The 13,295-nt window shown below is 45.7% G+C and overlaps 10 protein-coding genes across 10 annotated transcripts; 4 read left to right on the top strand and 6 right to left on the bottom strand.

The window, feature by feature from the left end:
• Positions 1 to 42: 42 nt before the first annotated feature.
• On the bottom strand, positions 43 to 975 carry EHEL_111420 (uncharacterized protein; the record flags this gene model as incomplete). The annotated part of the gene is made up of 1 exon (XM_003888347.1): positions 43 to 975. One exon carries the CDS (start codon positions 973 to 975, stop codon positions 43 to 45), a length of 933 nt encoding a protein of 310 aa, XP_003888396.1.
• An 80-nt stretch (positions 976 to 1,055) lies between these two features.
• On the bottom strand, positions 1,056 to 1,727 carry EHEL_111410 (putative S-adenosylmethionine-dependent methyltransferase; the record flags this gene model as incomplete). Its single annotated transcript, XM_003888346.1, has 1 exon — positions 1,056 to 1,727. One exon carries the CDS (start codon positions 1,725 to 1,727, stop codon positions 1,056 to 1,058), a length of 672 nt encoding a protein of 223 aa, XP_003888395.1.
• Positions 1,728 to 1,804: 77 nt separating this feature from the next.
• EHEL_111400 (putative inorganic ion transport protein) lies at positions 1,805 to 2,809 on the bottom strand (the record flags this gene model as incomplete). Its single annotated transcript, XM_003888345.1, has 1 exon — positions 1,805 to 2,809. One exon carries the CDS (start codon positions 2,807 to 2,809, stop codon positions 1,805 to 1,807), a length of 1,005 nt encoding a protein of 334 aa, XP_003888394.1.
• Positions 2,810 to 3,004: 195 nt separating this feature from the next.
• Positions 3,005 to 3,796, bottom strand: EHEL_111390 (NIMA-like serine/threonine kinase; the record flags this gene model as incomplete). Its single annotated transcript, XM_003888344.1, has 1 exon — positions 3,005 to 3,796. The coding sequence occupies one exon, from the start codon at positions 3,794 to 3,796 to the stop codon at positions 3,005 to 3,007; it is 792 nt and encodes a 263-aa protein (XP_003888393.1).
• A 34-nt stretch (positions 3,797 to 3,830) lies between these two features.
• On the top strand, positions 3,831 to 4,784 carry EHEL_111380 (uncharacterized protein; the record flags this gene model as incomplete). The annotated part of the gene is made up of 1 exon (XM_003888343.1): positions 3,831 to 4,784. The coding sequence occupies one exon, from the start codon at positions 3,831 to 3,833 to the stop codon at positions 4,782 to 4,784; it is 954 nt and encodes a 317-aa protein (XP_003888392.1).
• An 8-nt stretch (positions 4,785 to 4,792) lies between these two features.
• Positions 4,793 to 5,146, bottom strand: EHEL_111370 (uncharacterized protein; the record flags this gene model as incomplete). The annotated part of the gene is made up of 1 exon (XM_003888342.1): positions 4,793 to 5,146. One exon carries the CDS (start codon positions 5,144 to 5,146, stop codon positions 4,793 to 4,795), a length of 354 nt encoding a protein of 117 aa, XP_003888391.1.
• Positions 5,147 to 5,254: 108 nt separating this feature from the next.
• Positions 5,255 to 5,542, top strand: EHEL_111360 (class 2 transcription repressor NC2 subunit alpha; the record flags this gene model as incomplete). The annotated part of the gene is made up of 1 exon (XM_003888341.1): positions 5,255 to 5,542. The coding sequence occupies one exon, from the start codon at positions 5,255 to 5,257 to the stop codon at positions 5,540 to 5,542; it is 288 nt and encodes a 95-aa protein (XP_003888390.1).
• A 93-nt stretch (positions 5,543 to 5,635) lies between these two features.
• Positions 5,636 to 8,188, bottom strand: EHEL_111350 (translation elongation factor; the record flags this gene model as incomplete). The annotated part of the gene is made up of 1 exon (XM_003888340.1): positions 5,636 to 8,188. The coding sequence occupies one exon, from the start codon at positions 8,186 to 8,188 to the stop codon at positions 5,636 to 5,638; it is 2,553 nt and encodes an 850-aa protein (XP_003888389.1).
• A 190-nt stretch (positions 8,189 to 8,378) lies between these two features.
• On the top strand, positions 8,379 to 9,197 carry EHEL_111340 (uncharacterized protein; the record flags this gene model as incomplete). The annotated part of the gene is made up of 1 exon (XM_003888339.1): positions 8,379 to 9,197. The coding sequence occupies one exon, from the start codon at positions 8,379 to 8,381 to the stop codon at positions 9,195 to 9,197; it is 819 nt and encodes a 272-aa protein (XP_003888388.1).
• A 225-nt stretch (positions 9,198 to 9,422) lies between these two features.
• Positions 9,423 to 13,277, top strand: EHEL_111330 (uncharacterized protein; the record flags this gene model as incomplete). The annotated part of the gene is made up of 1 exon (XM_003888338.1): positions 9,423 to 13,277. One exon carries the CDS (start codon positions 9,423 to 9,425, stop codon positions 13,275 to 13,277), a length of 3,855 nt encoding a protein of 1,284 aa, XP_003888387.1.
• Positions 13,278 to 13,295: the final 18 nt, after the last annotated feature.

The following is a 13,295-nucleotide window of genomic DNA, read 5'->3' as shown; positions in this document are numbered from 1 at the left end:
AGAGTATTGCAACAGGCTGGTGATACACTCTCCAATCTCCCGTCAAAAGAAGGAAGAGTCGTTGGGCCTAATGGGGTCTATAATCAGCTTTTCCAGGACGAGCATTCCCTCCTTTCTTTCTTCGTCGGTTACTAACACGCACAGATTGCCGTAGTCGTCTCTGCCCACAGCATTCTTTATTTGGATGTCTCTTGGCGAAGGGAAAAGCTTTATCGCCCCCTTTGCTAAGGTGTTTCCAGCCATCTTCTTTCCAAGTCCTCGTCTGTCATTCAGAGGATCGTAAAAGAAAAGCATGTTGGACTCTATCTTAAAGGCGACCAGAAGCCGATTCGGCCCGTTCTTCTTCTCGCCCTTCCAGGAGGTGCCCCCTCCAAGCATCATACCAAACAAATGTTCGAGATCGATATCAAAAAAGATCATTTGTTTCTCCTCGTTGATAAGAACAAGCATACTCTCATAAAGAATAATCAACTTGTCTTCCAAGCTTCCTCTCAGTCCTAGATATACTATTGTTTGTATCAGTTTTTGGTCCATGGGCCCGTTTGAAAGATAGAGCATGTCCAACGCTTTGATTACCTCAGTGAGCGGCAGGTTCATTCTCGGCACCTCTTTGACCTTAAAGATGTATCTAGGAAGCACACACTGTGAATATATCTGTACATTTTTTGTTCTTGAGTTAATATGAATCGTGAATCTCTTCTTACTCCTATGAAGATCGTGAATGGCTTCGGTGATTGGAGATCCATGCGGAATGTCCCTGATTCTGATGTCCCCAATACTGCCGTATGCGGAGTAGAACTCAATCCCGCCTTCTCCTGGTATTCCTAAAACATTAAAACATTCTGAAGCTCTGTTTCCTCTAAAATACCCTACCTCATCTACAGAATCCTTTATGAGCCCTGGAAAAAATGTCAGAGAAAGGCTCAGGAGAGACAGTATGAAAAGCAGTTCCACAACCGTCTTATCATTTCCCATTGGGGCTACTGCGCCAGAAAGTATTTCAAAGGAGATAACACCATTTGACAGTCTCCTGGTGGAAAGTAAAAGGAGTGGCATCAATCTTTCTTTATTTCAAAAACCTTGGAAAACACCTTCCCTGTCTTGACCCCAGCTCTTAGAGCTTCATCCGTATCCCTGGAAGTCATGCAGAATAGTGGATCTTCATTCATCTCTTCCTCGGTTAGCGGCCTGAATCCTCTGTGTGCTGAAATAACACCCACCATGTAGTCGAACAACTCCTCCACGTCGGTAGATATATATAATCTCCCTCTGTTCTTCAGCAAATACTCATAAATCTCCATCATCTGTTGGCACACAATGCGCCCCTTTTGCTTCCTTTTTTTGAAGTGGGGATCAGGAAACAAGATAAAAATCTTGGACAGCTGACCTCCACCGAAGATATTGGGCAGAAAGATCAACGCGTTTGTTCTCATGACCCCAGCATTTGGAATCCCTAGGTTTTCTATGCTTGCTCTAACGTACTCGCACACTTTGTCTCTAATTTCAAGCCCTAGTACATTATGCCCTGGGTTCTTCTCAGCAACCTTCATAAGAAACTTTCCGTATCCACATCCTATGTCAACGAAATCCGGCCTTTTATTCGACTCAAAGTAGGAGGACCAGTCAACAGACTGTGGGCTTGAAGGAATAACAATGTTACTGTCCTTGAACGGATTCGCATGAGCTCTTTGTCTGTAAAGGCCTTTCTTAATGTTTTTCAGTTGCATTCCGGGGTAGAGACATTTTCTTAAGTCTGCTTGGCATGCTGCCAAAGAACACTCTTCTCAACGACACGAAGGCAATACTAGGCTTCTGGAATCATCATCCCTGGCGTTTCAAGAGCTTTCAAATCAATCATGACTCCATCAACGACAAACCCTCTGTCTCTATAAAAGGAGTTGGGCGTGTCTATCTGTATGATTACTATATCTACAAGGTACTTTGCCTTAAGTATGTGATTCACCTCCATTAGGATGTTTTCGTAGTCGCTGATCAGTATCTCGTCAGCTAGTACCTTAATGGATACAGCGCTTCTGTTCATGGATATTGACCATGCATATAGGTCGACAATTTTATAAACGTTCTCCACTTCTAGAATGTCTGCCCTCATCCCGTCAATATCAAGATCTGTAGGCGCTCCTTCTGCTAGTATACGGACACCATCCTTTAGCACAAACCCCGTGGATACTAGAACAAGTATGGAAAAGAACATAGTACAGACCACATCAACAATCGCTTTTGATGGATAGAAATATGTCACCATCCCTGCAATTATCACACCCACCGATTGGATAAGATCCCCAACCACATGCACATAGGTAGCCCGGATGTTCAGATTTTTGTGTTTGAGCTTATGCTGGTACTCGTCATAATGGAGAACATACACACATATGCAGTTTACAAAAAATCCAACCACAGCTATGGTGAAGAACATCCCTCCGTCGATTTCGCTTGGATGAAGGTACTTGTGGAACGACTCGATTGCAAGATATCCTACGGCTGCCCAGATAAGCCCGATAGAGACCAGGGACCCAATGATCTCTATCCTATGGTATCCAAACGTCATTCTCTTGCTGGAAGGCTTTTTTGCCCAACTTAATGAAAGAAGGCTGACTATAAACCCGAGTATGTCTACAAGTAAATGGAGTGAGTCTGCTAATAGAGACAGGCTGTTTGTCTTCCAGTGACCCCACAACTCCAGAAACATGAACATTAGAATAATAAACAGCACCTTGGATATTTTCTTTATGTCTGCATCATTTGAACAAGTCATGTGCGAGCATTGCGTCGAATTCTTTCTGCTGTGCATTTTTAAGTTGTAGCAGACTTTTTTTATTTTCTACCTGAAACCAGCATGATGTTTCTTATTGGATTACTTGTTCCATAAGGATGACACCTTGCTCCATAAATGTGTATCCTAGAGTTTATGGCTGCATTTATCGATATTTGTGTGATCCCTCGCTCTCGAGAATCTTCCAGCATTTCTCTGCCTAGCCCTTGGCACCTAGAGATGTGCTCTAACTCTCTTGTTATCGTGGATTTCTCCAGATGTTATTCTGTTGTTTCTTGACAGACATCTCCTGATCAGCCTTTCCAACTCGATGTCTGCACACACAACCTGTGGGAGCTTTGCCTGTTTTATCATTTCGAAGAGTTCATTCTTGCTCCTTCCCTCGAAAGGCTTTTTCAAGGTCAACAGTTCATATATGGAAACGCCCAAGCTCCATACATCCGCCGAAAAGTCGTAATGCTCCCCGGACACAACCTCGGGTGCCATATATGCAGGTGTCCCTGCAATCCCGTATGCCCCGCTTTCTTTGTGAAGTCTCTTTGCTATGCTGAAATCGCAAAGCTTAAATTGAACCGATCCCGAGTTCTGCGATGAAATCCGCCCCATAAGGATGTTTGATGGCTTTACATCCCTGTGGACAATCTGCTTGCTGTGTAAATAGCACAAGGCCTCTGCAATCTGTGCCAACACAGACCACGCCAGATAGCCACTGGCCTTGCATTTATTCTCTGCAAACTGGATTATTGCTTCATGCAAGCTTCCACAGCTCATATACTCAAGAATGATGAATATTCCAAAATCTCTCGGGAAAAAGTCCAGAAGCCTTACTATCCTCTTATGTGACATTGAAGACAACATCCTGATTTCTCTTTCTGCATGTTTTCTGTACTTCCAAAGAATAGACTTGCATGCCACCCTTTCCTTCCTGGAGTCTGTTGTTTCAAAAAGATACACTGTCCCATGCGCTCCTCTGCTAAGCTTTCTTATGAATCTGAATCTTTTCATAGCATGAATGGACAATGCAAAATCAAGAGCCCATATGAAGATTGGCGTTGATGATGAATACGGATTCATCCACAGTATAAGACCGCTAAGAGGTATCTTAAACAAGAGGCAGAGGAAGAGAAGAGTCCTGCAGCATAGATATGAGGATCTCAAGCTTATTGTTCCATATCCGGAGCTTTTCGAGCTTGAAGACACAACATGCCTAGATCCGATACCTCATAATGAAATGAAAGGGCGGGGAGGCGTCCCTGTTCCCAGACACTGGAAATCAAGCTCTGGAAGGATGTTTGAGCGCTCGTATCACAAGCCTAGCTATAGGATCCCTAGCAATGTGGTGAAAACAGGGATTCCGGAGCTAAGAAAAATGATGAAAGAGAAGGAATCCGGGATGAGTCTTAGAGAAAGGATAAAAGAGAAGTTGCATCCAAAGCTTGGAAGATCTTTGATAGACCAGCAGATGCTGTACGAGGCTTTCTTCTTGAAGAAAGAAAAGCCACGCCTCCGCAGCTACGGGGAGTTCTTCGAGCCAGGCGCTGATACCGTGGATGTATGCTTACCAGGGATAATAAGCAGTGATCTGATGGAGGCTCTGGGAATCGATGAAGTCACACCGCCTCCATGGCTTTTCAATATGCAGAAGCACGGGATGCCACCGTCTTATCCGGATGCAAAGATTCCAGGATTGAATGCACCCATACCCGAAGGATGCTCGTATGGATACCAACCTCTAGGCTGGGGAGAGCCTTTATTTGATATTAGTGATGAGGTATCCAAGAAGAATACTTCCAACGAAGGCATTGGAGTCATCTACAATGATCAGAACCAATACACTAAGCCTGTATATGTTGAAGACTTTGAAGAAAGAGTTGTAGTAAGCAACGAAGTTGTTCAGGATGTGTCTCCTATAGCAGAGACAGCTGCGAAGGAAGAGACAGAAGGAAAAAGAAAAGCTAAGAAGGAGAAGCTTTATAAAAGCATTAGATTCTGAGATCGGTGTCATTCTTCCTCTGAATCAGAGAGGGGAGTTACCTGAGTTGACTTCTCTTGGATCTTTGAAAAGAACTTCGACTCGTTTTCGAGGAGTTCTTCATACACGAATAGAACGGCAAGTGCTACGCCGTCGACGCCATCTTCTATATCTATTCCAGAATTCTCGAGCTCTTCTTCTAAATAGTCCGATATGTGTCCAAGAGCCCTTTCCTTGCTGTACTTGCTGTTTAATAAATATTCCGAGATGTTTCTTGCAATTGCAGCTATCTTGCCTTCTTCCAAAACATTTTCGACAAATCTGAAGAGCGATGATTTGCTGATGGTTACCAATACTCTGTGTCTTAGGATCTCTCTATCCATTCTGGGATCTAAAATCCTGCCAATACTTGTAGGTGGAGAGGGGTAGATACGGCTACGTTTCTCTCTGTTTGATCTTTGTTAAAGCCCCAAGAACAGAAGGGGTAAACAATGCCTAGACAAGAGTCTCAAAAGAGGAAGTTAACGAGATTCCCCATATCAAGGTTAAAAAGGATAATGCAGCTGAACGAGGATATAGGAAAGATAGGTGCTTCTGTACCTGTTGTTGCGAGCAAAGCCATTGAGATGTTTCTCACAGAGATAGTGGAGCTCACACTCAGAGAGGCTAAAAAGAAGAATTCATCAAGGATGTCTCCTGAGTTTATCAATAGGGCTATAGAATCCAACCCGAAGTTTGAGTTCCTGAAGAACATGGAACAGTTTAAGAGCAAGGAGTAGGGATGCCATGTATGAGCCATATTAATTTCCTCCATCCAATGGCCAGTACAAATAAAGAGGATGGGGCTTTCTGAATAATCCAATAACTTTTTATTAAAGCTTATCGAAGAAGGAGTCTGCTGTTGGAGGTGCAGGATTCATTTTCTTGAGCTTCCTAACCGTCTCGACTGTCTTGAACATCAAGGAGTTTGGATCAGACAGACTTCCAGGAAGAGTGCTGTAGTGAGAGAACCTCATGGATGCGCCGGCCTTTCCTCTTGATCCAGACTTCAAGTCTTCGTTGAACGTGAAGGACTCCTTTACTGGAAGTGTCCCCGTTATCATTGTTGTATCATTTCCAGGAAGCGTCTTGAAGTCCTCTGCAGTTCCTCTTTTGGAAAGGAGAATCGTAGTGACTGCCCCAGAGTAGTCATTGGGTGTGGTTATCTCGACCTCGTATATGGGCTCGTAAAGAATGGGGTTAGCTGCAAGAAGAAGCCCCTTGCAAAGGTTCTTGACCGGCTGAAGCAGCTGATTGATACCTCTGTGGATGGCATCGGCATGTAGGACGGCATCCTTAAGTTCAAACTTGAGACCACGCATCACCTCCCCGATCAGAGGCCCGTCATTGACTGCAGCCCTGAACCCAGTGTTAACATGCTCCTTGATTTCATTGATGATGGAGATTCCCTTCGTTCCATCCACAAGAAGATTCAGGGGGTTGATCTCGGGTGCATAGCACCATATCTTCTTAACCCAATCATCTCTTATCTCCAGCTTCTCACGGAAGTTCGTTACCATCGTCTTTATCTGGTCAGACTTGACATCCTTCAGGTTATCAACTATGTTTTCATCCAGAGGCTCAACAGTCATGTATATCCTGTTATGCTTGTTTGCGGACTTCGTCATCTTGGGCTCAGTAACTGTAGAAGTTATTCCCTCGAAGTACGTCACCAGTGGGTCGTCGGCAACAATCGGTATCTTAGCATACTGGTCCTGAAGATCCTTAAGACAGATCTCAAGATGCAGAGATCCTGCACATGCTATGGTGTTCTGGCCCTTGTCGTTCCTTTCAACCAGGCAAAGGGGGTCAGACTGCGCAAGCTTGTTAAGACCCTCCTGTAGCTTTCCAAGATCCTCAGGCCTCTTGGCAGAAACTGCCACCTTAACAACAGGAGACACAGAGAACTTCATCGATCTGATGTTGTATGCCCCTTCCTTGTTGGTTATCGTGCCTGTTTTCTTCAAGCAATCGTCAATCCCAACTATCCCTATGATGTTTCCTGATGGGCAATCAGGCACGTCCTTATATCCTCTCCCCATCATCACAACAGTTCTTAAGACAGACTTGTTGTGGACCAGGGAGGTGTTCGACAGTTCCTCTGATGTCGGTGAGTATCCAGGTTCTTGAACCCTAATCTTCATTCCAGGATATATCTTTCCGGAGAAAACCCTTCCAAATGCTATGAACCTATTGTCATTCGAGGGGATCATCTTGGAGACATACATCGTCACAGGTGCATCGGCACTGCTGTCACATTTCTTGATTGCATTTGCAACATCATCATCGGCAGGACCCTCATAGAGGTAGTCATATCGAAGCTTCTGGCTCTGTAGCGGAGACGGGAGCTTCAGTGCTATCTGTTCTAGAATGCAGTCTGCAGCAGGGAGCCATGTCTTCATCACCTCCTTGAAAAGTGACTTTCCACTCCCAGTAAGATTCACCCCCTTGAAATCTACCTTGTAGAACTTCAAGTATTCCTTGATCTCCTCAATTTTCCCGCTGTTGCATAGGTCCTTGATCTTGTAGATAGGGTTCAATACATAAACAACAAACGGGGATCTTGCAGGATTCGGCTTGGCTATGTGCTTGATATTTGGATCAAACGGGTCGTCGGATGTACAAGACACCTTGTGGGACCATAGGAAGTTCGTGAGCTTTCTTTCTCCCTCAAACCCACTCATGTTGAACTTCTCAAGGTAAAACCTTGCAAATAGTCTTAGGGTAAACCCCCATCCCTGAAGCCCAGAGCAGAACGAAATCTCATTCTTCTCAGGCATCAGCGAATCCACCTTGAAGTTATACCCCAGGGTGCTCAGCTTTGCATTGAACCCCTCCACTCTTCTTCTGAGGACCTCTCCCAGCTTCTCTTGAGGATACTCCAATTCCAGGATCGCCCGGTCAAGCTTGTTGAGAACCAGGGTAGGGATTATTCTTTCATTCATCGCCTGCCCAAGCACAGTCTCCGTTTGTACACAGATCCCATCTACACAGTCCACAACAACAAGAGCCCCATCAGTCACTCGAAGGGCTGCCGTGACCTCGCTACTGAAATCCACGTGCCCAGGGCTGTCAATCAGATTGATAAGAAATTCAGTTCCATTGGTATCTCCCTCCTTTGTATATGCCTCCAGAACATCCTTCTCAACCTGAAAGTGCAGGGATATTGCCGAGCTCTTGATGGTGATCCCTCTCTGCTGCTCGTCTTCACGCGAGTCCATATACCTTCCTCCTCCAGAATCCTTGGACACTATCTTGGCTTTGATAACGAGGCAATCCGTCAACGTACTCTTTCCATGATCAACGTGTGCTATCACAGAAATGTTCCTGATGTTCTTTTGGTTTGTCATAAGATCATGAACTTTACTGATGTGAAAATCTACCATTCGTAGGGTGAAAATTTTTCTTCTCTTTTAAAGTCACAGGCACATTTCCATAGTTTATGATATTGCATCCAGACCGCAGCCCTGCCCTGAATCATACCTGCACCTGTTCGTATGATTGCTTTGCCTCACCTGATTTGTGTTTCACGTCGCTAAATATCTTCTATTTGTTTTCGGAAATACAGAAACCCCAATGGACGTCCATAAAGAAGCCATCCATAGCATCGAAACAGATTTCAGCCAAAAAAAGATACTTACATCCTGTTCTGATGGAATGGTTCGTGTCTTTTCAAAGGGCACTGCCGAGTCTTCCCACGAGCTGGTCTTGGAGTTGGAGCTAAACGGAAACTCCGGGCCTGCAACAAAGGCTATTTTCCTTAACCAGGGCGAATTCATTGCATCTTCATACTTCAGTGGCAAGGTCATTGTCTGGAAGTATGAGGGTGGAAATTTCAATAAGAAGTATGAGAAGCAGCTTCTCAATGGATCTGTAAATGACATTTCTGGAAGATGGGATGGGAATTCGTTTACTTTATTCTGTGGGTGCTCTGACGGAAACGTCAGGATCATAACCGTAGACTCTTCCTTTGCTGTGACAGAATCAGAAGTCTTCTGCCACCGGTTTGGGGTTTTATCTGTCAGTGCAATGGAAAGTGGATTCGTGAGCGGTGGAATGGACTACTCTGTTGCTGTGTGGGAAGGCAACGAGGAGGTTGCAAGGTTCAGGGATCACAAAGGGTTTGTGAGGGATGTTGCTGTTTGCCCCACAAACCCCTTCAAACTGCTCTGTATAGCCACATGCTCCGAAGACGGAAGCGTGATCATTTACACCAAGAAAGGAGAAGAGTACAAGTCGCAGAGGATTGTCCTGGAGGAGCCGTGCTATAGCCTTTCCTGGAGCTTTTCTGGATTCAGCCTTAGCGTTGGGTATGGAAGCTCTAAGTTCAAGTGTTTTGTTCCTGACTGCGATGGAGAATTCAAAGAAGTTGGACTTAGAAGTGTTGAGGGCTGAATAAATTTAATTTGTTTGTCAGGATATTTACACTTGATGCAATTTCCTCCTTAGATAAGAGGCTATCTAGACAAGGTTTCATCCATGTCCAATAAGGAAAAGCTATCAAGCGGAAAGGTAAACCTTTCCTAGACGATTGGACATGGCCTCTACTTTTCGAAACATTGTCGTGAAAGCGTTTTAGGAAAAATATTTAAATACCTAGTAGGAAGATGGCACAAACATATGCTATTGTTTCTACTTTGTCTCTATAACGTGATGGTACGAGGAGAGGCAAGACTAAGCTCCCATGATGTCCATCACAGTAAGGAGGGAAGCACGAAAAAAGGGATGGACTATGGAAATAGATCTACGCGGAATGCCCGTGTTAAGGTGAAGCTTCATAACCACCATGACGACAGTCATAGTAGCAGCAGTCACCATGGGCATCGAAAAGCTCGTAGGGGATATGGAGGAAGCATAAGGCCCCATAACGAGAACCATGCAAGGATACTTCGGAATATGATTAGCACTCATGCGAACAGTCCCGAAAACCTGACGCACGACGAAAAGGATTTAGCAAACATGGCAGCACACGGGAATCTTGATGCTCTCGATATGCTGTATAATGATGGATCGATAACCCCGGATGTTGCCGAGGATGTAGGAAACTCCATTCTCTCTAATTCTACGCCGGCCGTTACAAGCCAGCCTGTTGCTATGCCATCGTCCCTAGATCTTGCTTCTGAAGTACCTCTTGATGTGACAGCACCGCCGGATTACTCAAGCCCAGAAGAACCATATGTTTCTGGAGGAGTCGCTACTGGAAGAACCAACAAGGAGCAAGCCGAGATTGATGCGTTGACCCAGAACGAAACTCCGATAGATGATTTAACGCCAGAGGCTGCATATTCTTCACTGATTTCGGCAGGACATTCGATTCCTGTAGCCAAGGGAGTTGCTGACGAGGTTAGAGATGCCAATGCTGAGAAAGCACTAAGAATGAAGAGGGCCAGCGATATGTCTCAGCCGCCTCTGAATCCTGGGTACATTCCTCAGGTTAATCTAGCAAAGGCAACGAATGCCAAGGATGTTGTTTCTGATGCTGACAAGGCCATGCTTCAAAAGAAGGTGTATGATGAGTATGTTGAAAAAGGTTCTCCTGTGGAAAGGGCGGAGTTTGAGGCATATCAAGCTGGATTCATGATTGACAAGTACAATGAGGGTCTATCGAAGGGATTGTCGCCCGAGGCTGCATACGGAAGGGCAGTGAGCTTGACTGATCTCAATTATCAGCATGCAACTAGATCTGCAGCAATTGCTGGTGGAGGGCATGTTGCAGCACAAAATGCAGCAGACAGAACCATGATTGAGGAGGCGAGTGCGAGGGAGATGGCTCAAACGCCTTCTGGGCTTAGGCCTAAGGTTTTGGAGAAGAAGCAGGAGGAGATTAATGAGAAGAGACTTGATAGAGCCCAGGACTTGAGCAAATATCTAACCCAGAAGCATATAACCGAGCCTATAATGCGAGCGCTTCAGAAGCTCAACCAGGCAGAAACGTTGAAAGACTTGGCAAGCATGGAAGGACTGGGTAACCCTGTTGTCCAAGAGAGGATTCTAACGGATGTTGCGGCCTCCAGTGCAGAGGACCTTGCAAAGGCCAAGCAGAACCTAGAGAATTCCAAGGCACAGCTCAGGCCTAGTGGACGTAAGACAAATGCTCTTAACTTCCTTTCGAAGGTTTCGACGGAGAAAGCCATTGAGGACATGAACCGTAAGAACGAGGAGATGCAGAATAAGGCTATACAAGCCCAAAAAGAAGCCAACGAGAGCAATGCGGTGAAGACAGCTGAGGAGCATCTTGCAAAGGCGGCAGAGCAGCGGATTATTAAGAACGAAGGAAAGAATGCGTTTACAAGGGTTCTTGAGAACACAGGAGATGTACTACAGGCAGGAAAGGCACGGGAGGAGGCTGAAAGTGCTGCAGCAGAGGCATTGAACCAACAGAGAGAGGCGAGGAAAGCCGAGGTGATGAAGATACTTGGGCCTATGGGGATGAATGACTCGATCAAGGAGGCGGTTGACCACATGGCGACTGCACATGCAGGGCTTAATGTTGTAGGATCTGACCTTGAGGAGCTAAATAAGAAGTATGAGGAGGAGATGGCACACCAGTCAAACATCGAGGCACTGCTAAAGGAGACGGCCACGTCTAATCTCGATGTCAAGGAGGTTATTCCACCTACAGCCAGTAGAATTGGGATCACCGAAGGGAAGATGAAGCTTCCTTTGAAAGGGTTCAGCAATGAGGAGCCCAAGTCTGAGGAGGAGGTTATTGTTCAGAGTAGACAAAAGAACAGAAGAAACCAGGTGAGGAATAAGGTAATTGGGACGAATGTCGAAAGTGGGCTGAATGTCATTGAAATGGAAAATGGATTTGTTCATATTTCCGAGGCGGCAAAGTCGTTGAAGATCAACAAAGGAAAGGTCTTCTATCCCGAAAGTGCAAAAGGGCTGATGGACAAGCAGAAGCTCGACACCTCACTGCTTGAGCACAAGTACAATACTGGAGAGAGGCCTGGCCTTGACAAGGGTGTCGGATATTATGAGGCCGATGCTAGTGGGTTTACCTTACCTCTTCCCTCCCCTCTGGATCCTGTTCCAACGTCTACGATGACCAACGGTGAAAAAAGCCTGAACATTGGGCAGGCATCTGAGTTGGAGATTGAAGATGGGGAGCTTGTGCAGACGCCATGGAATGAGTTTGTGAAGGACATGAGGCCTTCGATAAATGGAAGGCTAGCCCATGAAAGTGAGGTGGCAGCAGCCTCTGAGATGAAGTCCAGGGTTGATGACGAGAAGAAGGCAAGGAACCTGGAAGGAATCACCACAGAGGTCTATACAAATCCTGATGGGAGTAAATTTGTTGAGGTTTCCTCACCATACGGGGTTCCTGAGATTATGACAATGGATGAGGCGGTTGAAAGTCTCAACAATGTTGGGCCTTCTAGTGTTGGTGCAGTTAGTGAAGAAGTTAAGAAGAAGACACCGGAAGTTCCATTGGACATGGCTGGAACAGACTCTATGAAGGGTTCTGAGGAAAGCTTCATAAGTAATGTTCTTTCGAAGGTCCGAGAGGAAGGGAATGGGAAGGCAGTGGCCAAGAAGAATGCATTCAATGGAAAGGTTGATGGGGAAAAGGCAGAGATAGTTGATGAGTACAACAAGGAGTTGATCAACGAGTACATGTCCCCATCCAACACCGTTGAGTCTCAGGTTAAAAACAACATGATAAGTAAGGCTGCAAGCTATGCCAGGAGTATGAATATTTCCACAGAAACATTCCTCAACATGGTTTCGCAGCTCCCGGAGTCGGCAATCAAGGAGATGATAAGTTACAACCAAGCGCCTCCTAGTGCTCGTAAGGACATTTCTGCAACACAGTTCTATAATCAGATAGCAGGGATCTTACCTGACAGCAAGATTGACATGGGGACCATGACAGAGATGATATTCAACAACATATCAACGGTGACTCATCAACCCAACACAGTTGGTGGAGAGGTACTAGAGCAAATGACGGTTCCAAACCTGAAGGCTATTGAGCAGGTTGAAACCAAGAACACGCCTACAGGAACAACACAAGTCTCTGTATCCGTACCGAACGATCCTAACAAGACACAGGTTCTTGGAGAGGTGAAGTTTAAGGGGAATCCAACACCAACGACATCTAGTGGAAGGCCAGCTTCTGGTAAGGCAGGAACCTCGAACCAGCCAAGGCAGGGAGCCCCGAATCAGGCAGGCCAAAGATCCCCCAACCAGACAGGACAAGGTGGATCTTCAAACCGGCCAGGTCAAGCAGGAGCAGGAGCATCGGCTAGCGCAACGCCAGGGCCTGCAGTTCCAAGCAGTCAGCAGAATCCACTAAAGCCTGGGGTTAAGGCACCATCGTCCGCCAGCAGCACACCCGTGAGACTTTCGCCTGGACAGCCAGACCATACAATGAGAGGATTCTCTCATTCATTCCCTGGCAATAAAAACGCATCAGGAATTGGGACTGCCCAGCCAGCAGCAGGGTTCGTAGGAAAGGTGTCTCGTTAAAGTTAAGACAAAGTAATA

The sequence above is a fragment of the Encephalitozoon hellem genome, chromosome XI, assembly GCF_000277815.2.
Source record: "Encephalitozoon hellem ATCC 50504 chromosome XI, complete sequence".
Classification (NCBI taxonomy): Eukaryota; Fungi; Microsporidia; family Unikaryonidae; genus Encephalitozoon; species Encephalitozoon hellem.
Note: the sequence above shows the minus strand (reverse complement) of the source record. Positions and strands in the feature narration are given on the sequence as shown.